This window comes from Panthera pardus, unplaced genomic scaffold (genome assembly GCF_024362965.1).
Source record: "Panthera pardus isolate Hobbes unplaced genomic scaffold, ASM2436296v1 HiC_scaffold_27, whole genome shotgun sequence".
Classification (NCBI taxonomy): Eukaryota; Metazoa; Chordata; class Mammalia; order Carnivora; family Felidae; genus Panthera; species Panthera pardus.
Window position 1 is genome coordinate 63,229,855 of NW_026526843.1, and position 23,120 is coordinate 63,252,974.

The window sequence follows — 23,120 nt, forward strand, 5'->3', positions numbered from 1 at the left end:
CTCAAATTCAGTTTTACTTCTCCTGATTCAGTTTTGGGAGGTTATATGTTTCTAGGAATTTATCCATTTCTTCTAGGTTGTACGAATTTGTTGTCATATACTTTTTCATACTATTCTCTTCTAATCCTTTGTATTTCTGTTCAGTTGCTTTTTTATTTCTCCTCTTTTCTAATGTTGAGTTCTCTTTATTTTTTGATGAGTCTGGATAAAGGTTTATCAATTTTGTTAATCTTTTCATACAACCAGCTTATGGTTTCATTGATGTGTTGTATTGTTTTTTTAGTTTCTTTTTTGTTTGTTTCTGCTCTTATTTTTATTTCCTTCCTTTTACCTGTTTTGGGTTTCATTTGTGATTCTTTTTTTTTTTTTCTTAGCTCCATTAGGTATAAGTTTAGGTTTTTTATTTTAGATTTTTCTTACCTCTTAAGGTAGGCCTGTTTTGCCATAAACTTTCCTCTTGGAACATCTTTTGCTGCATGTGAAAGATTTTGGACCATTGTGTTTTTATTTTCATTTATTTACATTTGTTTTTATTTCCTCTTTAATTTCTTGGTTGACCTACTTATTGTTTATTAGCATGTTATTTAATCTCCATGTGTTTATGTGTTCTCCAGTTTTTTTTTCTTGTGGTTAATTTCTAGTTTCATAGTGTTTGGAAAAGATGCATGGTATGACTTCATCTTTTATTTTTAAGTTTACTTATTTATTTTGAGATAGATAACGCTAGTGAGGGAGGGGCACAGAGAGGAGGAGAGAGAGAACCCTAAGTAGGCTCTGTGCTGATAGTGCAAAACCTGACACCGGACTTGAACCCACAAACTGAGATCATGACCTGAGCTGAAATCAACAATCAGACATTCAGCTGACTGAGCTACCCAGGCGTCCCCATCTTTTTGATGTTTTTGAAACTTGTTTTGTGGCCTAACACATGATCTGTTGTGTGGGGAATGTTCTATGTGTATATGAAAAGAATCTGTATTCTGTAGTTTTAAGATGGAATGTTCTGAACATACTTGTTAGATTCATGTGGTCCAGTGTGTCCTTCAAAGCCATTGGTTACTTTCTGATTTTATTTTTTGTTTGGATGATCTATCTATTGATGTAAGTTGGGAGTTGAAGTCCCTTACTATTATTGTGTTACTGTCAGTTACCTCCTTTGTTTGTTATTGGCTGCTTTGTGCTTTTGGATGCTATCATGTTGGGTTAATACATATTTGCAATTGTTAACGTTTTCTTGTTGAATTTTTCCCTTCATGATCTTGTTATGTCCTTTTTTGTCTCTTGTTACAGTCTTTGTTTTAAAGTCTATTTTGACATATATAAATATTGCTACCCTAGCTTTCTTTTCCCTTCCATTCATATAATAAATGTTTGCATCCATTCACCTTCAACATGCATGTGTCTTTAGGTCTGAAATGAGTCTCTCGTAGGCAGCACACAGATGGATCTTGCTTTGTTATCCATTTTGTTACCTGATTTCTTTTGATTGGAGCATTTAGTCAATTTATATTCAAAGTAATTATCAATAGGTATGTATTTATTGACATTTTGTTATTATATGGTTGTTTTTGTCTTTTTTTTTTCTCTTGCTCTCTCATTGTTTGCGTCCTTTCATTAGTGATGTGCTTTGATTGCTTTCTTTTTATGTTTTGCGTATCTGTTACCAGCTTTTGATTTGTGGCTATCATTATGTTTATATATAACATCCTTTGCATATAGCAGTCTATATTAAGTTGGTGGTTGCTTAATTTTGAACCACTACCGAAAGCACTGAAGTTTTACTTTTTTCTCCCCACCCCTATGTTTTAGATATATGGTGTCTTATTTTACATCCTTTTGTTTTGTGAATCCTTTGACTGATTTTTATAGATGTACTTAATTTTACTGCTTTTGTGCTTCCTCTTTTTCTTTATCTTACTTGCGATGTAATCTTCCCACTCAGATTATACCCTTTAATATTTTTTGTAAGACTGGTTTAGTGGTGATGAATTCCTTTAATTTTTTGTTGGTCTGGAAACTTTATGTTTCCTACTCTGAATGATAGCATTGCTGGTAGAATATTCTTGTTTGCAGGGTTTTTCCTTTCAGCACTTTGATTAAATCATGCCACCTACTTTTGGCCTTCACTGTTTTTGCTGAAAAATCAGCTGATAGCCTTATGGTGTTTCCCTTGAATGTACCTGCTTTCTCCTGTTCATTTTAAAATCCTCTCTTTATCACTACTTTTTGCCATTTTAATTACTGTTTGTCTTGGTATAGACCTTCTTGGGTTGACTTTGGGGGTGCTTTCTGTGCCTTGTGTATCTGGATTTTTGTTCCTTTCCCCACATTTGGTAATTTTTCAGCTATTATTTCTTCAGATAAACTTTCTACCCCATTTTATCTGTCTTCTCTTTCTGGAATCCCTATTATGTAAATGTTATTATGCTTGATGGTGTTCCTGAGTTCCTTTAATCTATTCTCATTTTTCAAATTTTTTACTTTCTTTTGTTCAGCTTGATTGCCTTCTATTACTCTGTCTTCCAGGTCACTAATCCATTTTCTGCATCCTTCAGTGTACTATTTATTCCCTCCTCGTGTATTTTTAATTTCAGTTATTGAGTTTTTCATCTCTGCTTGGTTCTTTATTATTTTTATTTTCTAAGTTTATTTATTTTGAGAGAGAGAGAAAATGAGAATGTGAGTGGGGGAGGGGCAGAGAGGGAGCAAGAGAATCCCAAGCAGGCTTTGTGCTGTTAGTGCAGATATCTCCGATATCTCACGAACTGAGAGATCATGACCTGGGCCAAAATCAAGGGTCAGACGCCTAACCGAACCACCCAGGCACCCCCATTCTTTCTTATATTTTATCTCTTTGTAGAGGGTCTCCTTGAGATCGTCTACTCTTTTCTCAATTCCAGTAAGTATCTCTAGGACCATTTGTTTAAATTCTCTATTAGCCATATTGCTTATCTCCATTTCACTTGCCTCTCTACCTGTCAGGTTTTTTTTTTTCATTTAGGGCATATTCTTCTTTCTCCTCATTTTGTCTAACTCTGTGTGTTAGGAAAGTCAATGTATCTTATGCTTGTAAGTAATGGTCTTATAAGGAAGACGTCCTGTAGTTCCGTGTAGTGTGGTGTCCCCTGTTCACCAGAACCTGAGTTTTGGGGGTGTCTCCTGTATATATGTTGTTTGCACACTATTGTTGTGGTTGAGCCACATTTTTTTTTCAGTGCAGTTAGATGCAAAGCTCCCTTTGCCTCTTATGGGCAGAGTTTGATCCCAGTGTTGTCAGTGCGCCAGTCTGGGAATGGCTCCTGCTATGAGACATTTGCAGGGTACCCTCTGAACTCAACTACAGAGTACTCTCCTTGTGTTGTCCTCTGAGACTTACATCAGTGTGCAGGGCCTGTCATCAGCCAGCTGTCTGCCCTCAGCCCTCTGATGGTGCCACAGTTGAACTGGGCTGTGTGGTTATTTGTCCTTCTCCCCAGGGCATGAGTCACTTTGTATTGGTTCTAGCCACTGTTAGGTCTGCTTGCACAATGCCAGTTTTATGGTGCCACTCTAGGTGGACTCTTGCTGGGGTTGTGTCAAATAGGGCAGATTGGCAGGAAAGGTAGTGGTGTGGGTAGGGTTCGTGGTATTAGCAAGTTATGCACGAATCTGCTCTGGAGAGGACCTGGAGCTACATTGCAGAACTCTTGTGGAGGGCATGGTGTGCTGTTTGCAAGCTAGGTGGAGAGTATTCACTGGTCCCAAGGGTGTTCACTAGTTCCCGAAAGTGTCCGGATATCTGGACTGGGGGTTGGGGAGGAAAATGGTGCCTGCCCATTCTTTTCTTAGAATAGTCTCTGAAAGATCCCTGTGCCTTCTATGCAGGTTCTGAGATTAGTAAATAAATAAATCTCCTTCCTGTATACCTCAGGTGTTTTTTAAACTGCTGGTTCTATGTGATATCTTAGCAGGGTTGTTTGTTATGCTGGCCCTTTTAAGGGCGGGGACTCAGTTTCCTCTTGCCCTCTGGTTTTCCCAGAGCCAAGCCTGCTGATTTTTAAAGTTCAAAGTGTTGAGGCCCACTGGTTATAAAAAGTTACAATGTTAAGTTCCTCACCTTTTCAAGCCAAATGTTACATGGGGGATTTGCCTTTCCAGTGCAGGTCCCCCATGCCTGGGGAGCCTGGTGTGGGTTCTGCTCTTATCCTTTCTCTGTGTTTGCAGTTTCCCTTCTTCCTGCAGTCTCGGGTCACTTTGGTGACCATGTCTGCATCCTTTCTATCACTTTTGATGTGGCGTATTCTCTATGATTGTGGTGGAGAGTCTGTTTTGGCAGTGTTTGGGTCATTTTCTGTGTTATTTACACTGATGTGGGTGCTATTGAGGTGTATCCATAGGTGGAGGTGAGTTTAGGATCCTCCTACTCTATATCATCTTCTCCCCAAGTTGATATTGATACTTTTAATTGTAATTTGTACCATAGATTTCATTGTAGTCTTCCTCTTTTTATATTTTAATTTCTTTCTGCAACACAGAAATCTGGCCCTGTTATCCTCCATTTTTTATACTCATTTGCTCAGTCCTCATGGTATTCACCTAGTTTCAAATTTGCCAACCATTGTTTAGAATTGTTTAGAATTCTCTTCTACAAATGATGTATATTGTTTGGTGGCAGACTAGCTTATTTGCATAAGCACATTATTTCCCACAGATACCAGTTACACTCTGACCAAAATACTGAAAACAGTTATGTGAAGGAACGGCCAGTGACAAAAAGCAGACATAAATGGGAGGTGAGTTAACACATGGAAGAAGGAAATAGCAATAGTGAATTTCCAATTGTTAAGCCTTTTTTCCTTAAGGAAAGTGCCAGTTAGCTCAATTGGTGTCAGTTAAGACTTGGATAGTAATCTGCATTCTTGTTGGATAAGGTATAAAGAAATTTAGAGACCCTAGCAGCTTTTTTTTTTAATTTTATTTTTTTAATTTACATCCAAATTAGTTAGCATATAGTGCAACAGTAATTTCAGGAGTAGTTTCCTTAATGTCCCTTACCCATTTAGCCCATCTACCCTCCCACAACCCCTCCAGTAACCCTCTGTTTGTTCTCCATATTTAAGAGTCTCTTATGTTTTGTTCCCTCCCTGTTTTTATATTATTTTTGCTTCCCTTCCCTTAAGTTCATCTGTTTTGTATCTTAAAGTCCTCTTATGAGTGAAGTCATATGATTTTTGTCTTTCTCTGACTAATTTCACTTAGTATTATACCCTCCAGTTCCATCCATGTAGTTGCAATTGGCAAGATTTCATTCTTTTTGATTGCTGAAATTTTCTTTATCCATTCATCCATCAATGGACATTTGGGCTGTTTCCATACTTTGGCTATTGTTGATAGTGCTCTTATAAACATGGGGGTGCATGTGTCCCTTTGAAACAGCATATCTGTATCCCTTGGATAAATACCTAGTAGTGCAGTTGCTGGGTCGTAGGGTAGTTCTATTTTTAATTTTTTGAGGAACCTCCATACTGTTTTCTAGAGTGGCTGTACCAGTTTGCATTCCTACCAGCAGTGCAAAAGAGATCCTTTCTCTCCGCATCCTTGCCAACATCTGTTGTTGCCTGAGTTGTTAATGCTAGCCATTCTGACAGGTGTGAGGTGGTATCTCATTGTGCTTTTAAATTTTTTTTAATGTTTATTTATTTTTGAGAGAGAGAAGAATGCAAGTGGGTTAGGGGCAGAGAGAGAGGGAGACACAGAATTCAAAGTAGGCTCCAGACTCTGAGCTGTCAGCACAGACCCCATTGTGGGGCTCGAACTCACAAGCTATGAGATCATGACCTGAGCCGAAGTTGGACGCTCAACCGACTGAGCCACACAGGCGCCCCTCATTGTGCTTTTGATTTGTATTTCTCTGATGGTGAGTGATGTTGAGCATTTTTTCATGTGTCGGTTGGCCATCTGGATGTCTTCTTTGGAGAAGTGTCTATTCATGTCTTTTGCCCATTTCTTCACTGGATTATTTGTTTTTTGGGTGTTGAGTTTGATAAGTTCTTTATAGATTTTGGATACTAATCCTTTATCCAATATGTCATTTGCAAATATCTTCTCCCATTCTGTCGGTTGCCTTTTAGTTTTGCTGATTGTTTCCTTCGCTGTGCAGTAGCTTTTTATTTTGAGGAGGTCCCAATAGTTCATTTTTGCTTTTGTTTCCCTTGCCTCCAGAGACGTGTTGAGTTGCTGCAACCAGGATCAAAGAGTTTTTTGCCTGCTTTTTCCTTGAAGATTTTGATGGCTTCCTGTCTTACATGGAGGTCTTTCATCCATTTTGAGTTTATTTTTGTGTATGGTGTAAGAAAGTGGTCCAGGTTCATTCTTCTGCATGTTGCTGTCCAGTTTTCCCAGCACCACTTGCTGAAGAGACAGACTGTCTTTATTCCATTGGCTCTTCCTTCCTGCTTTGTCAAAGATTAGTTGGCCATACGTTTGTGGGTCCATTTCTGGGTTCTCCATTCTGTTCCATTGATCTGAGAGCCTTTTTTATGCCAGACTGTAGCAGCTTTTGTAAAAAGAGGGGAAGGTTCCATTTAGAAGAGAGCTACAGATTGGGAGCTCCAGAAGCTGCAAGAACTCCAACCATGTTTGTGATTGAATTATTCAAGTGCAGCCCAGATTACAGGCAGCTCAGGTAGGGTTAAAAAGAACAGTAGAAAACTTTTAGTTGCTTTTAGTACAGGGTAATCATTTTGGGGTTTGATTTTAGCTAATATCTCCCAATAATAGAAATATCAACTGTCTGGAGGAACATAATGGGATGCAGTGTCTTCACTGTATCTTTCAAAATGAACAGTATGCAATCCAATAGAAGAAGTTCTAAAGTAGAAAGGTAATCATTAGAGACCAGTCTACAGACAACTCAAATGTTGCTATTAGCAGCCAAGAATATTAAAGCAGCTTTTAAACTATGCACAAGCACAAAAAGGCAAATACATTTATGATGAACAGACATATATAGGAAATCTTAGCACAGACATAAAAACTATAAAAACCCATTTTGAAATTATAGAACTAAAAAATATAATTTTGAGCAACAAATCATTGTACTTGACAGAGTAAAGGTAGGAATAGAAGTGTCAGTGAATTTGATGACAGACTAATAGAATTTATCCATCTTAGAATAGAAAACCTTAAAAAATAAAAAGTATACAGAACACTTACTCTTGAAAACCTTTCTCCAATAAAACTGTATAGTTATCTTTTTTGGGGTTTTATTTAAAAAATTTTTTAAAAATATAATTTATTGTTAAATTGGCTTACATACAACACCCAGTGCTCGTCCCAACAAGTGCCCTCCTCAATACCCCATCACCCATTTTCCCTCACCCCCTATCCATCCTCAGTTTCTTCTCTGTATTTAAGAGTCTCTTGTGGTTTGCCTCCCTCCCTCTATGTTAACTATTTTTTCCCTATATAAGGTTTTTGTAAATACACTTTATTAAATTGAAGATGTTTCCCTCTATTCCTAGTTTTCTGACAGTTTTTTAAAGTGACATTTATATTCAGAAAATTATAGATTCACGTGCAATGTTTTTTGCAGTTTTAACAACTAATACAGAGCCCTTGTATACACTTTGCCCACTGCCCCCATAATGGTAATATTTTACCAAACTATATTATTATAATCAAGCTATTGATATCTATCAGTCTGATTCATATTTCCTCAGTTTTCCTTGTACTTGTGTGGGTTTATTAAGTTTTGTACAATTCTGTTACTTGGATTAATTCACAATCTCCCCCCCAACCCCCGCCACAGTTGTGTATCCACCCTCACAGATTACTCATCTTGTCCTTTCATAATCATGCTAACCTCTCTAGCCTGACTCCTACCTATGTTTAATTCCTGGCAATTACTAATCTGTCCTCCATTTCAAAACATGTTACATAAATGGAATCCTATGTATATATACGTTGGGATTCAGTTTTTTCACTTAGCCTAATTCCCTAGAGATTCATCTGCATTGTAGCATTATCTGTAGTTGTTTCCTTTTTATTGCAGTGTAGTGATGTTTCATGGTATGGATGTACTACAGTTTGCTTAACCATTCACCTGTTAAAGGACATCTGGGCTGATTCCATATTTGAGCTATTACAAATATAACTGCTGGTGAACATTTGTGTGAACATACATTTTCACATCTCCAGGATAAATGCCTGAGAGTGCAATTTGTTGGTCATATGATGATTACATGTTTAAGACACTCCTAAACTATAAACTGTTTTCCAGAGGGGCCACACCATTTTAATAGTGCCAAAGCAATGTATGAGTGATCCGGTTTCTCTGCATCCACACCAGCATTTGGAGTTACCTCTAGTTTCTTTTTAATTTTATATATGCTGGTCGAGATTTAGTGATATGTTGTTGTGGGTGAAACCACATAAAAAACATTTCCTTAATGACTAATAACACTTTTAACAGTTATTGAGATATAATTTATATACCATAAAATTCACCCATTTAAAGTATACAATTTAGCAGTTTTAGTATTTCACAGATATGTGTAACCGTCACCACAGTCAATTTTATAGCATTTGTATCACCTCAAAAGAAACACCCCCCCCCCACCTTAAACACCACTAATCTACTTTCTTTTTGGATTTCCCTATTTTGGACTTATCAGTGGCATTGTATAATATGTGGTCCTTTTTAACTGGCTTCTTTCACTTAGTATAATGTGTTCAAGGTTTATCTGTGTTGTAGCATGTGTTAGTTAGTACTTCATTCCTTTTTATGACCAAATAATGTTCTTTTATATGACATTTGTTTGATCTGTTCATGGATATTTGTCTTGTTTCCACATTTTGGCTATTATGAATAATGCTGCTGTAAACATTTGTAAACATGTTTGTGTATGGCAGTATATTTTCATTTTTCTTGAGTACATACTTAGGAGTGGAATTGCTAGGTTATATGGTAACTATGTTAAATCTTTTGAGGAAATGCCAAAATGTTTTCCAAAGTGGCTGCACCACTTTACATTCCCACCAGCAACATATGAGGATTCTGATTTCTCTGTATCTATGCCAACAATACTATCAGACTTTTTGATTTTAGCTATCCTAGTGCATGTGAAGTAGTGTCTCATTTTGGATTTGGTTGTCATTTGCCTGATGACTGATGATGACTATATTTTCATGTGCTTACTGGTAATTTGTATATATTTTCCTTGGAGAATTGTCTTTTCAGATCCTTTGCCCAATTTTTAATTGGGTATTTGTTTTTTTATCGTTGATTTGTAAGAATTCTTTATATATCCAGACTTTTTATTATGATAAAATTTACCATTTTAACCAGTTTTAAGTGTACGATTCTCTGGCATTAAGTACATTCACATGGTTGTGCAAACATCATCACCATCCATCTCCAGAATGTTTCATCTTCATCAAATGAAACTCTGTACCCATTAAGCAGTAACTTTCCAATCCTCTCTCCCCCAGCCTCTGGCAACCACCATTCTACATTCTGTCTCTATGAATTTGACTACTTTAGGCTCCTCCTATAAGTGGGAGGGGTCTACAGGTTTTGTCCTTTTGTGTCTGGCTTATTTTACTTAGTATAATGCCTTCAATGTTGTGGCCTGTATCCAGATGTTCTATTTTACTTAGCATAATGCCTTCAAGGTTCATCAGTGTTGTGGCCTGTATCCAGATGTTCTTCCCATTTTTTAAGTTTTTTTTTTTCTTTTTAATGTTTATTTCCTTTTGAGAGAGAGACAGAGACAGAGCGTGAGCAGGGGAGGGGCAGAGAGAGAGGGAGACACAGAATCTGAAGCAGGCTCCAGGCTCTGAGCTGTCAGCACAGAGCCTGACGTGGGGCTCGAATTCATGAACCGTGAGATCATGACCTGAGCCAAAGCTGGTGCTTAACCGACTGAGCCAACCAGGTGCCCCTCTGTCCTTCCTTTTTAAGGCCAAATAGTATTCCATTATATGTATGTAGCGTATTTAGTTTGTTGTTCATCTTTCAGTGGAAACTTGGATCAAACATATGATTTGCAAATTTTTTCCCTCATTTTATTGGTTGTCTTTCATTTTCTTGATGATGTTCTTTGAAACACAAAAGCTTTTAATTTAGATAAAGTCTAAGTAATCTAATTTTCCTTTTGTTGCTCATGTTTTTGTTGTCATATCTAAGAATCCATTACTAAATCTGAAGTCATAAAGATTTGCCCCTGTATTTTCTTCTAAGAGTTTTATAGCTTTAGCTTTTATATTTACGTATTTGATGCATTTGGAGTTAACTTTTTTTAAAGTTTATTTTTATTTATTTTGAGAGAGAGAGAGAGAGGGAGCGCGAGCAAGTGGGGGAGAGGCAGAGAGAGAGGTAGACAGAATCCCAAGCACGCTCCAGTCTGTCAGTGCAGAGCGGGATGTAGGGCTTTATCTGAACTCAATGAACTTGTGAAATCATGACCTGAGCCGAAGTCAAGAGTGGGACGCTAAACTGAGTGAGCCACCCAGGCGCCCCTGTAGTTAACTTTTGTATGTGGAGTGAGGCAGGGCTCTAGGTTCATTTTTTGCATGTGGACACATAGTTATGCTACTAGCATCATTTGTTGAAAAGATTCTATTTCCCCACCGAAGGGTCTTGGCATCCTTATTGAAAATCAGTTGACCATAGATATGTGGTTTTATTTCTGGACTTTCAATGTTTTCTGACTGATCTGTATGTCTATCCTTTAGCCAGTATTGCACTGTATTAATTAAAATTGTTTTACACTAAGTTTTGAAATTGTGAGTCTTCCTATTTGTTTTTCCTTTTGAAGGTTGTTTTGGCTTTTCCTGTTTAATTTTATGTGAATTTTAAAATGAGCTAGTCAATTTCTAGAAAGAAGTCAGCTGGGATTCTGACAGGGTTTGCATAGGTGGGTAGATCAGTTTGAGGAGTATAGCCATCTTAATGTTAAGTTGGGTTGTTTTCTTTATTTTTAGGTCATGTTTTACAAGTGAATAGAAATACAATTGATATTTGTATATTTTTGTATTTTTCTTTTTTTTTTTGTTTATTTATTTATTTTGAGAGAGAGAGAGAGACAGCGTGAATGGAGGAGGGACAGAGAGAGACACACAATATCCCAAGCAGGCTCCAGTCTCTGAGCTGTTAGCACAGAGCTCGATGCAGGGCTCAAACCTGTGAGCAATGGGATCATGACCTGAGCCGAAGTCAGACAGCTGAGCCACCCAGGCGCCCCTGTTCTAGTATTTTCAGTCTTTCTGAACTCTTTTACTAGTTCTGATAGTTTTTTGGTGGATTCCACAGATTTTCTATATATATGATAATGTCAACTCCTAAGAGAGATAGTTTTACTTCTTCCTTTTCAATCTTACTGCCTTTTATTTCTTTCTCTTGACAACTCGCTCTGGCTACTCCATTACAATATTGAATATAAGTGGCAAGAGTGAATTTTCTTTCTTATTTCTGATCTTAGGAAAGTATTCAGTTTTTCACCACTTAGTATGGTGTTAACCTGTGAGTATTTTGTAGATAGGTGAGGATGATCCCTTTTTTTAGGGTCTTTTAAAATAGATTTTACTTTTGAGAGCAGTTTCAAGTTCACAGAAAAGTGGAATGGAAAGTGCAGGATTTCCTATGTCTTTCTCCCCATACATGCACAGCTTCCCCCACTGTCAATAGGCTGCACCACAGCTGTACATTTGTTGCAATTGATGCGCCTACACTGACAAGTCATGATCACCCAGAATGCAGAGTTTGCATTAGATTTCACTCTGGGTGTTGTACATTCTAAGGATTTTGAGAAATGTGTAATGACATGGATCTACCCTAATAATATACAGGTTGGTTTCACTGCACTAAAAATTCTCTGTTCCATCTATCCATTCTTCCTTCCCCCTTAACTCCTGGCAGCCACTGTTTTCATACTTTTGCCTTTTCCAGAGTGTCACATAGTTGGCTGCTTCAGATTGGGTTCTTTCACTTGGTAATGTGCATTTGTTTCCTCCATCTCTTTTCATGGCTGCATGGTCATTTCTTCTTAGTGCTGAATAATACTCCATTGTTTGGGTGTACCACGGTTAGTTTATCCCATTCACCTTCTGAAAGATATGTTGGTTGTTTCTGTATTTTGACAGTTATGAATGAAGCTACCTATAAAATGTTTATATAAATTACCAAGGTTGTTTATGTAAAATAAAGGTGTTTATAAGCATCTGTGTGCAGATTGTTAATGTTTTTTTTTTTTTTTTGAGAGAGAGAGCGAGAGCAAGAGAGTGCCTGCATGAGAGAGCTGGGAAGGGGCAGAGAGACAGGGAGACAGGATCTGAAGCAGGCTCTGCCCTGACAGTAGAGAGCCCAATGCAGGGCTGGAACTCCTGAACTATGAGATCATGACCTGAGCCAAAGTTGAATACTTAGCCGACTGAGCCACCCAGATGCAACCATATGCAGGTTTTTGAGTGGACTTCATTTTCATCTTTTTTTGAATAAATATCAAGGAGTGTGATTGCTGGATCATATGATAAGAGAATGGTTAGTTTTGTAAGAAACTGCCCTAATATCTTCCAAAGTGGTTGTACCATTTTTACATTCCCAACAGTAGTCAAATGGGAATTCCTGTTGCTCCACATCCTCACCAGCATTTGGTGTTGTCAGCGTTCTGCATTTGTCCATTGATTGTTTTTGCAGTGTTATCTGATTGTTTTAATTTCTAGTTCCTTCATGACATATGATGTAGAGTATCTTTTCATATGCTTATTTGACACCTGTGTTCCGTCTTTGGTAAGATATCTTCAGATCTTTGCCCATTTCTAATCATGTTGTTTATTATTGTTGAGTTCTTTGTATCTTTTAGATAATAGTCCTTTATCAGATAGATCTTGTGCAGATGTTTTCTCCTAGTCTGTGGGAGAAAGACTTGTCTTTTATTCTGAAGTGTGCCAGTATTTTGTTGAGGACTTTTCTGTCTGTATTTGTGATAGTGTTCTGTAGATTTCTCTTTTTGTGGTAACTTTTCTGGTTTTGGTATGATACTGGTCTCCATATACATGTATGAGTATCCCATACTTTTTTTATTGGAAGTATCCCACCTTTTTTTATTGGAATAGTTTGTGAAAAAATTCTTTCTTTTTATGTTTGTTTATTTTGAGAGAGAGAGTGTGTGAACAGGGAAGGGCCAGAGAGAGGGAAAGAGAGAGAATCACAAGCACGCTCTGTACTGTCAGCACAGAGCCTGATGTGGGGCTCAAACCCACGAACCAGGAGATCATGACTTGAACTAGAATCAAGAGTCAGATGTTTAACTGACTGAGCCACTCAGGTGCATCAAGAATACTTTTTTTGAATGCTTGATATATTTCAGTGGTGAAGACATCTGGACCTTTGCTTTTTCTTTGTTGGTAGTTTTTTGATTACTAATTCAGGCTCTTCAGTTATAAATCTATTCACACTCTCTTTAGTCAGTTTTGTTAGCTTGTGTGTGTTTAGGAACTTTTCCATATTTTGTTATCTAATATTTTGGCCTTAAATTGGTCATGATATTTTTTTATAATCCTTTTATTTCTTTAAGGTAAATAGTAATGTCCCTCTTTACTTTCTGATTCCAGTAATTTGAATTTTTCTCTTTTTTCTTTGTCAATTTAGATTCAGGTGTGTTGATTTCATTCAGCTTTTCAAAGAACTAACTTTTGGTTTCAGTGATTTTTATTTTCCTAATTCTATTTCATTAACTTTAGCTCTCATCTTTATTATTTATTTTCCTCTGCTTCCTTTAGGTTTGTTATTTTTCCATTGTCTTAGGTGAAGGGAAATAATATGATTTTATTGTTAGTAGAAGATAGAGGTTAAGTTTTCTTTTAAGAGAAGATATCTTAGAATATTACAGTAAGGAGGCGCCTGGGTGGCTCAGTTAAGCGTCTGAGTCTTGGTTTTGGCTCAGGTCATGATCTCATAGTTTTGGTCCAGGTCATGATCTCATGGTTTCGTGGGTTTGAGCCCCACCTTGGGCTTTGTGCTGGCAGCATGGAGTCTGCTTGGGATTCTTTCTCTTGCTCTCTCTCTCTCTCTCTCTCTCTGCCCCTCCCCCACTTGTGCTGTCTCTGTCTCTCAGAGTAAATAAATAAACTTAAAAAAAAGAAAATTACAGTAGGAAGTGTTTTGATGCCAAACTACTATTTTTAGAAATTTAGTGCTTTTTAAGAAGGAGTTAGTGTGATAAGAGAGTGATTCTAGTGAGAATATTCTTCTAGGAATATTTTTTTCTTTCTTAAATTTTTATTTAAATTCTAGTTAGTTAATATATAGTGTAATAATGATTTCAGGAGTAGAATTTAGTGATTCATCACTTACATATAACACCCAGTGCTCATAATAGCAAGTGCCCTCCTTAATCCCCATCACACATTTAGCCTATCCCTCACCCACCTCCCTCCATCAACCCTCAGTTTATTCTCTGAATTATGGTTTGCTTCTCTCTCTCTTTTTCCCCCTTCCCCTGTGTTCATCTGTTTTGTTTCTTAAATTCCACATAGAAGTTAAATCATGTGGTATTTGTCTTTCTCTGATTTATTTGGCTTAGCATAATATTACTCTAGTTCCATCCATATTGATGTCAATGGGAAGATTTCATTCTTTTTGATGACTGAGTAGTATTCGTGTGTGTGTGTGTGTGTGTGTGTGTGTGTGTGTGTGTGTGTGTGTACATGTACATTTGGGGTTTTTCCTTAGTTTGATTATTGTTAATAATGTTGCTACAGACATCAGGGTACATGTACCCCTTCAAATCTGTATTTTTGTATCCTTTGGGTAAATACCTAGTAGTACAATTAATTGCTGGGTCGTATTTTTAACTTTTTAAAAACTTTTTTTTAACTTTTCGAGGAATCTCCATACTATTTTCCAGAGTGGCTGCACCATTTTGCATTCTCACCAACAGTGTAAGAAGGTTTCTTTTAGGAATATTTTAATGTGAATAATGTATTACTAGTACTGTTGTACTTCATAGATTGAAGAATGGGTTTACGGAGTTGCAGATATTGGTGTTCTGTTTCATGATGCTTTGAAGAGATAAATAAAGTTTTTATTTCTTCTCTTTTAAGAAAAAAACAGTGGTTCTGGAAATAACTCAGATATGATGGAAAACAGCAAGGAAGAGGTGAGACTAATTTGAAACATTTAAAATATATTTATTAATTATTAATAACTAGAGTGTATATCATCAAATTGCTTCTGTTTAGTACATGCATGTGTTTAAGTTTATTGTTATACCCAAGTATTATGATACTTCATTTTGGGTAGTTGTTTATTTTTAGAAGGTGTTCATTGTTTTTATTATTGTGTGTTTCACTTTAGCAATATACCTAAAGTTGTGTATTTCACTTTAGCAATATACCTAAAGTTAGACAACTAAAGGCTTGCTAACAGATAGGTATTTGAACGTTATTATATTGCAGTAGTGACACTCAAGGTGATTGTTTATGAACATGACTCCATGGTTCTGAGAGTTCTCAAGACTGGATATTTAGAGTATCTTAAGCATTATTATAGGAACCCATTCTGAGGTCCTTTACCTGGGATACCCAGGCATAGTTTTGAGATTTTTTTCCACTTAGTATAAAAAATTTAATTCAAGAAATATACTGATTATTACTGGCACAATGAAGGTAAATTTAGTATCTCAAAGAGAATCATAGAAGGTACTTTGTGCCATATGTTGGGATAGAGAAAATGACACATTTTTTTACATCCTCAAAACTCCCTGTCTGTTGTGATCTGATTACTTCTATACCTTTATTTTGTCTTTGTTGACTTGGGCAAAAATCATGATATAGCAGTGCATTCTTACCTACCCTACAAAATTCAACAGTAATAATTTAATTTAAAAAATGAACCAGAAAATTAATCTTAATCTAAGGAAGCCTGAGAATAAATGAATTAGTTTTTGAAGTTCCTTTTATAAAAGTATTTTAGGCATAAAAGTAATACTATTTATATCACTATATCAGAGATCTTGGTAAAGGGAAATAGTTAATTGTAGGGATGTTTCTTTGATAATTGTATTCACTTTTAAATTTATTTCTCACGTTTAGGGAGCTAGCTCTTCGGAAAAATCCAAATCATCGGGATCGTCACGATCAAAAAGGTTGGTTGATACTGAAGGGAAAAAGTTTTCAGGATGTTTTATTTTCTTTTTCTAAGAATAATAATCTTTTCTAAACTTATTTCAAGCACTCTTGTTCTAATTAAGTAAACTGTTTTATATAAATGTACACATTAAAAACTGGACAGTATAGTGTAATGAATCCTCTTGTATCCATCAATTAACTTCAGTTATTGATTCATTCTTACTTTGAAATTTACTGGAATTTTCCAAGGAAGATTTATTATGCATTAGTGGCCCTTGCAAAACATAGATTATTTCTTTTAGATCATATATATATGTGCTCAAAGGACAGAGGAGAAAATGAAATGAATACCTCATGAGGCAATAATGCGTTTTTTAGGATTATGTGAAATTGTTCAGGATGGGGAAGGATAGCCATTATAATTATGAGGAAGTTATAAGAAGATCAAAGAGTGGTAAAAATACTTTCCTATGTTAAATTGTCAAAACAAATTGTACATAATGACCGAAACTACTTCCAATCATACTATAAAGCATAATATACTGTGGAGTATAGATTTGATTAGAAGTTCACAGTTTATTGTATTGGGCATTTGTTGTCTCTTACCAGTGGGAATGTCTCTTAATAAACACAACTTGCTTGTTATTAACTTATTCTCTAAAGTGGTGATTTTTAAAGAGGAGTTCCCTTCATGATCCCCCTGGGAGCTTTTTCAGAATGAACATACCATGGTCCTACCCCAGACCTACTGAGTCCTAATTTTCTGTAATACAGTACAGAGATGTGTGCTTCCCCAGGTGAGTCTGATGTGTATTTCTGGTTAAGAGCCACTGTTCAATATAACATGTTCTTTGGGTAGTTTTCCAATTGTAAGAAATGCCCATAATTCTGTGGACTTAATTCTTTCATAGGAAACCTTCAATTGTGACAAAGTATGTTGAATCTGATGATGAAAAACCTTTGGATGAAACTGTAAATGAAGATGCTTCTAATGAAAATTCAGAAAATGATATTACTATGCAAAGCTTGCCAAAAGGTAATGTGTATTAATTTTTCATATGAAGTTAAAGTTGAAATGTGTTTTTAAATGTCGTTATTATAAAATTAAGAACTTGATTATTGTTTAGCTGTGTGTAAGGGAACAAAACTAGCATCTTAATAGTGGTGGTCTGGAGATGTATTAGAATGGTAATGATAATGTATGTTATTGAGGTTAAAAACTTAGACTGCAGTCAGCTCTGAAAAAGAATAAAACTTATTTCCTCTTTCCATTGGGTTTTAGAAAAGGGATTTTAGTTTCCAAATAATATTTGAATGTGGAAGTTAGTTTAAAAGTTTAAACTAAGTTTTGGTTCAAATTTAAATATGCTTGCTATATAGGAAAACATAATATTCTGAAAACTTTAAAAAGACATTTAAAGTCTGGTTTAATCTTACTGCATTCTTAAATTCTCTAAGACTAAAAGCTGAAGTTAATTATCAAAGATAGATTTAGATGTATTTTTTTTTAACTTTTATCTCTTTAAAAAGTCTTGTCACATACCTTTCAACTGTTGCAGTTCTGATCTTAAAAACCTCATTCTTTAGATTGAGGTAAGAAAAAGCCAAATGAAAATCTTGGAAGTTTCATAGCCCAAGTCTGAGAGCAGTATGATTATATGATAAGAGTAATGATAAAGGTCTTGGTAATTTCATGGTGTTTCAGAGTCAAAAGTTTCAATATTTTTTCTTTATTAATATGTTTAAGGCTCTTAGCAGATTTTTCAAATTTATCCTCACAGATCATTTATAGTAGTGTTTACTAAACTTTGTTCTCTGTCTACATTTATATTTTTGTGACCCAGATTTTGATTATGAAAGCTTAAAAAAATTGTGGGAAGGAGCATAAGAAATTGCTTGACCAGGACAAATTAGGAGTTATAGTAGATGAGAAGTGAAATAAGGAAAAGGAATGAATGAAAGGAAGAAGAGAGATAGAAGGAAAATTGGTGGGCCTACCATTTACTTGGCTTTGCATATCATTTATGACAATTTTACGCAATGGTTGGTGGCTTAGGGCAGAAATAGCTAATATGGGAGTGTGAGTCCCATAGGCAGTGACTCACCTTGGATCGTTACATTCCCAGTGGTTGTCACTGGGAGTCCTTACGATGGCCACTGGGTGAGCTAAGAAATAGGAATTCAAATCTTTCTTTAAATGATACTGTGGAAGAAAGTATGGGATGTTTCTAACCTGAAATTAAGCATAATTCTCTTCCACCAAACCAAAAATAGACCTGTTTCATAAGGTAGAATTTGGGTGATGATAATTATTTTTATAGTGTATTGAGTATATATAGGTACCAGACTCTTATAGAACTAACTCATTTAATCTGCAGACCAATACTGTAAGGTAGTTGTTTCTACTTGTAGAGATTAAGGAACAAATTCAGAGCTCAAGGTACTTTTTCAGCTTTAAATTGAGAAACTAAGATTTGAACCCAGGTCTGCCTGAATCCAAAGCTAGGGAGTATTCTTTCTACTCTATTGCTTTGCTTCCATTTAGAGAAGAATCTTCAGAAATAATTCTATTTTTTGTTAATTATAAATCTTTAGCTTTTCAAATGCCATGGCTTCTCTGAGAGTATATATGTGAAATGGTTATTGTAAATAAAGTTTTTTTTGTGTGTAGATTATTTAAATTCACTAGTTTGTAAAACTCAGTCCTCTATGCCTGCTTGCCTCCACCTTTTTTTATGGAGACTCAGAAATACATATAACTAGAGGCTCTACCTTGCCAAAATCTACTTGCTTGCTGAATAATATAGGCCCGTATTTCAGGGAGACCACCCCTGACAGCTACCAGGTTTTACTTTCTTAATTATTGCCAATAATGCCCAATTACTAAGCCCAGCAATGTAGGTAAACGTGAGACCTGGACCCTTTTTTACTATGCTCCTGCTTTATTTGCTCTTGAGAGATTATAATGAAAACTTAAATTAACAACCTGTCTTCTCAGTTTATGTGTTTTGTATCTAAGAGAGTACATTCTTTCTAAGTTATTCCATAGAAATCAACAATTGATCTCATTCTACAGCTTATTGTTAGAGCACTTGAACTTAAGTATCTTAAGGCAGTCTTCTGTTTAAGACTCTTTAAGGACTTTTCAGGGTACTGAAACTTTGACATACTTGTTGGGAAATGCCTCAGAATAGGTATAGCAGTAATAGCAGAATTAACTTCTTGCATTGCCTCCCACTATCCTCCCCCAAAGCGATATAAAAAAAAACCCTTAAAAATCTTTTTCTGAGTTTGTGATTTGTATTATGAGAAGAATAGGATGTCGTTTTAAAATTTTCCTTCTGGTCCTTCTGTTGTATAAACTCTTTTGGAACTTAGCATGGGTGTTCATACTCAAACGCAGTTTTTTGTGATAGTGTAAAAATTCAGAACTGGGCTGAAGCTTTCTACTTTATTCACACATTTCTGTTATAATCAGTTCATAATACCCCCACTCTATTAATTATATTCCAATAAGTAATCTGATTGCTGACACCTGGCCCTTTTATATTTCCCTGTTTTATTTACTCTTGAGAGGTCCTTATACAAGTATTGAAAGCTTGAAAGAGACAAAATTATGTACCAGCAATGTTGGCTTTATCTGAACTGAAGTCTTGCACTTCACTTGCACATTTAATATGTGTAATGGTTTTTTAAATGAAATCATTCTAGGTACAGTGATTGTACAACCAGAGCCAGTGCTGAATGAAGACAAAGATGATTTTAAAGGGCCTGAATTTAGAAGCAGAAGTAAAATGAAAACTGAAAATCTCAAAAAACGCGGAGGTAAATACAAGTGAAAATGAAAACATGAATTTAAATTGCTGTTTATGACCATATTGGAAAATCTGATGTGCTCATTAAAAATACCTCCACTTTTCTGCCCATTGTTTATTAAAAGCACTACTTAAAAATAACTTCTGTTTCTCTCTGAGCTCTGAAGCAGAAAAGGTTAAACACCATTTATCAAAATACCTTTGCCTTCAGTGGCTATAAAGTTATCTCAAGAAGCTTAGCATTTCCTCCTTATACATGTTAGTTCTATAATGCCTATATGCCAAAATACCATGTGTTCCCTCTCACCCTGAAAGAATTTCAGATTTGGATAATACCTTGCCTGTGGCCTTCGGGTAACTTTATGTATATCTAATACATTGTTTTACAGAGTTACCTGTGCATTAGTGTTGTTTGGGGTGCTTATTAAAAATGCAAATCCCTTGACTCCACTCCTAACACATTAGAATTTTTGGGGCTGATGTCAAGAATGAGCCCCGTTTTGTTCTTTCCTACATTAAAGTTGGAGATCAATTGATGTAAGGATAATGTAGAGATGAGTAGGAAGGAGAAGGGAGCTAGAGCTATAACCTTCCCTCCACCTGTCTGAGCCATCTCTTCTTTTGTCTGTCTACCCCCACACTTGTACATGCACCATGTTGGCTAATCATCTGTAGAAAGTTAGCATAAGGAGGATTCGTTTAGAAATTTATGTCAGTGGAGTATGTTTCCCATTCGTTTCTGCATGATTTTTAAATAGTGCCGTATTTTTGGGCAGATTTACAGAGCCAGAATCTATGCCTATAACAGGAATGAATCTCTAAAAAATAGAACATGACACTAAATTTCTAAGTAGAAGTATAATGGCAGCATGTCTGTTTAATATTTATTATTTCACTTGTGAAATTATAGAATAGTAGTTATATTGGTGAAATTTTGTGTAGATTATTATTTCAGTGCTACATGATTATCTTGATGGAATTAGTAAAATATATCTGTATTTGTTATATATTTTGTCAGATTAAATAATTCATTAGGTTGTTGGAGAAAATCAAGGGAATGTTGTTTAGTCTTCTGTCCACAAGGGGGTGTTCTGCTCCTTTCAAGCATGTGGAAGATTTATTGAGAATGTAGTTCATAGTAGGGAAACTGTCATTGCAGCAACAGAGCTCACCAAAGCTAAATAGTTTTTTTTTTTTTTTAATTTTTTTAATGTTTATTTTTTGAGAGAGAGAGAGCACGAGCAGGGGAGGGGCAGAGAGAGAGGGAGACACAGAATTCAAAGCAGGCTCCAGGCTCTGAGCTCTCAGCACAGAGCCCGACGCGGGGCTCGAACCCATGAACCGTGAGATCGTGACCCGAGCGAAGTTGGATGCTTAACCGACTGAGCCACCCAGGCGCCCCTAAATAGTTTTCTTAAAACAAGAATCAGCAAGTAGAAGGTGATTGATGTAGGGATCAGTAGCAAGAGTCTAGAGGACAGATAACTAAGTGTACTGCATTGTGTCAAAATTAATATCTAAGTGTGTCTTTTGGGAAGGACTCTGGAGCAGTCAGTGTCTAGAATGTGTGTAAGGACCAAAAGGAGAATGAAAAAAGAACCATAGTTGTTGGGGAGGGTGTACTTAATGCCACTTCACAGTGCTGCTGGTGTTTGGTCTGAGCTGGTATGTTTCTGGAACATTTTATTGAGTGTTCTGTGTAGTAATGTTTATATCATGTTAATGAAATATGTATGTTTATAGCCATATAGTAGCACCTAAAGCTCTCATGTTAATTTTTGTCTTAATGATTTGCTACATCTTTAGGCTGTCAGAAATCACACGGGAAATTTAACTGTGTTTACTAGTATACACGTGTATGAATAAACTAGTGATCTTAGGTACTGAATTGCTAGTTAATATTCAAACTTCCTAGGAAAGTTAATTCTATAATTGAAGTCTAATTTAGGAAATGATCGAGAAAGTAAACTGTTTATAAAGTAATCTTACATTGGTTGGAAACAAAATTAAACCTAAAGATATAGCTATATGGACCATTTCAGGAGACACTTAAAAAAAATACCATAGCCTATTTTGACATCCTTTCCCCCATTTTGTTAGAAAGTTTATTTTACATCTGATTTTTCTATCTGGCACAATAATTTTGTTCTTTTCTTTTTATTTCTTTTTATTTTATTTCACATTCCAGTATAGTTAATATACGGTGTTATTTTAGTTTCGGGTATACAATATAGTGTTTCAACAGTTTCATACATCACCCAGTGCTTATCATGACCAGTATACTCCTTAATCCCTATCACCTATTTTATGAATCCTAGCACCTACCTCCCCTCTGGTAACCATTAGTTTGTTCTCTATAGCTAAGAGTCTGTTTCTTGGTTTCTCTCTCTCTTTTGCTCATTTTTTTCCTCTTATATTCTTCATATGGGTGAAATCATATGGTATTTGTTTTTCTCTGACTTACTTTGTCTAGCATCATACTTTCTAGCTCTATCCATGTCATTGCAAATGGCAAGATTTCGTTCTTTTTTATGGCTGAGTAATATTCCATTATGTATATATACCATATCTTCTTTATCCATTCATCTATCAGTGGAAACTTGGGCTGCTTACATAATTTGGCTATTTTAAATTATGCTTCTATAAACAGGGGTACATGTGTCTCTTTGAATTAGTGGGTGTTTTTTTTTTTGTATTTTGGGGGTAAATACCCAATAGTGTGATTACTAGATCGTAGGGTAGTTCTATTTTTAACTTTTGATGAATTTCCATACTGTTTTCCACAGTGGGTGCACCAGTTTGCATTCCCACCAACAGTGCAAGAGGGTTCCTTTTTCTCTGCATCCTTGTCAACACTTTTTTTCTTGTGTTTTTGATTTTAACCATTCTGACAGATGTGAGATGATAGCCCATTGTATTTATTATGATTTGCATTTCCCTGAGTGATGTTGAATGTCTTTTCATGTGTCTGTTGAACATCTGGATCATGTGTCTGTTGAACATCTTCTTTGGAAAAATGTCTGTTCATGACCTATGCCCATTTTTTAAATAGATTATTTGTTTTTTGAGTGTTGAGTTTTAGAAGTTCTTTATATATTTTAGATAATAACCCTTTATTGGATATGTCATTTGCAAATATCTTCTCCCATTCTGTAGGTTGTCTTTTAGTTTTGTTGGTTGTTTCCTTTGCTGTGC

The 23,120-nt window shown here is 35.8% G+C and overlaps 1 protein-coding gene across 8 annotated transcripts in view; it reads left to right on the forward strand.

Moving 5' to 3' along the window:
* The window catches only part of ATRX (ATRX chromatin remodeler), a 308,093-nt gene that overhangs the window by 52,240 nt on the left and 232,733 nt on the right, over positions 1 to 23,120 (forward strand). For 6 of the 8 annotated variants that reach the window (XM_019436157.2, XM_019436156.2, XM_053891478.1 and 3 more), the window contains 4 exons: positions 15,085 to 15,140; positions 16,075 to 16,127; positions 17,022 to 17,146; positions 19,822 to 19,935. In XM_019436157.2, the coding sequence (XP_019291702.1) occupies positions 15,085 to 15,140; positions 16,075 to 16,127; positions 17,022 to 17,146; positions 19,822 to 19,935 (348 nt within the window). The remainder of the gene's footprint in view (positions 1 to 15,084; positions 15,141 to 16,074; positions 16,128 to 17,021; positions 17,147 to 19,821; positions 19,936 to 23,120) is intronic. The other 2 variants (XM_053891476.1, XM_053891477.1) reach the window with 1 other exon arrangement.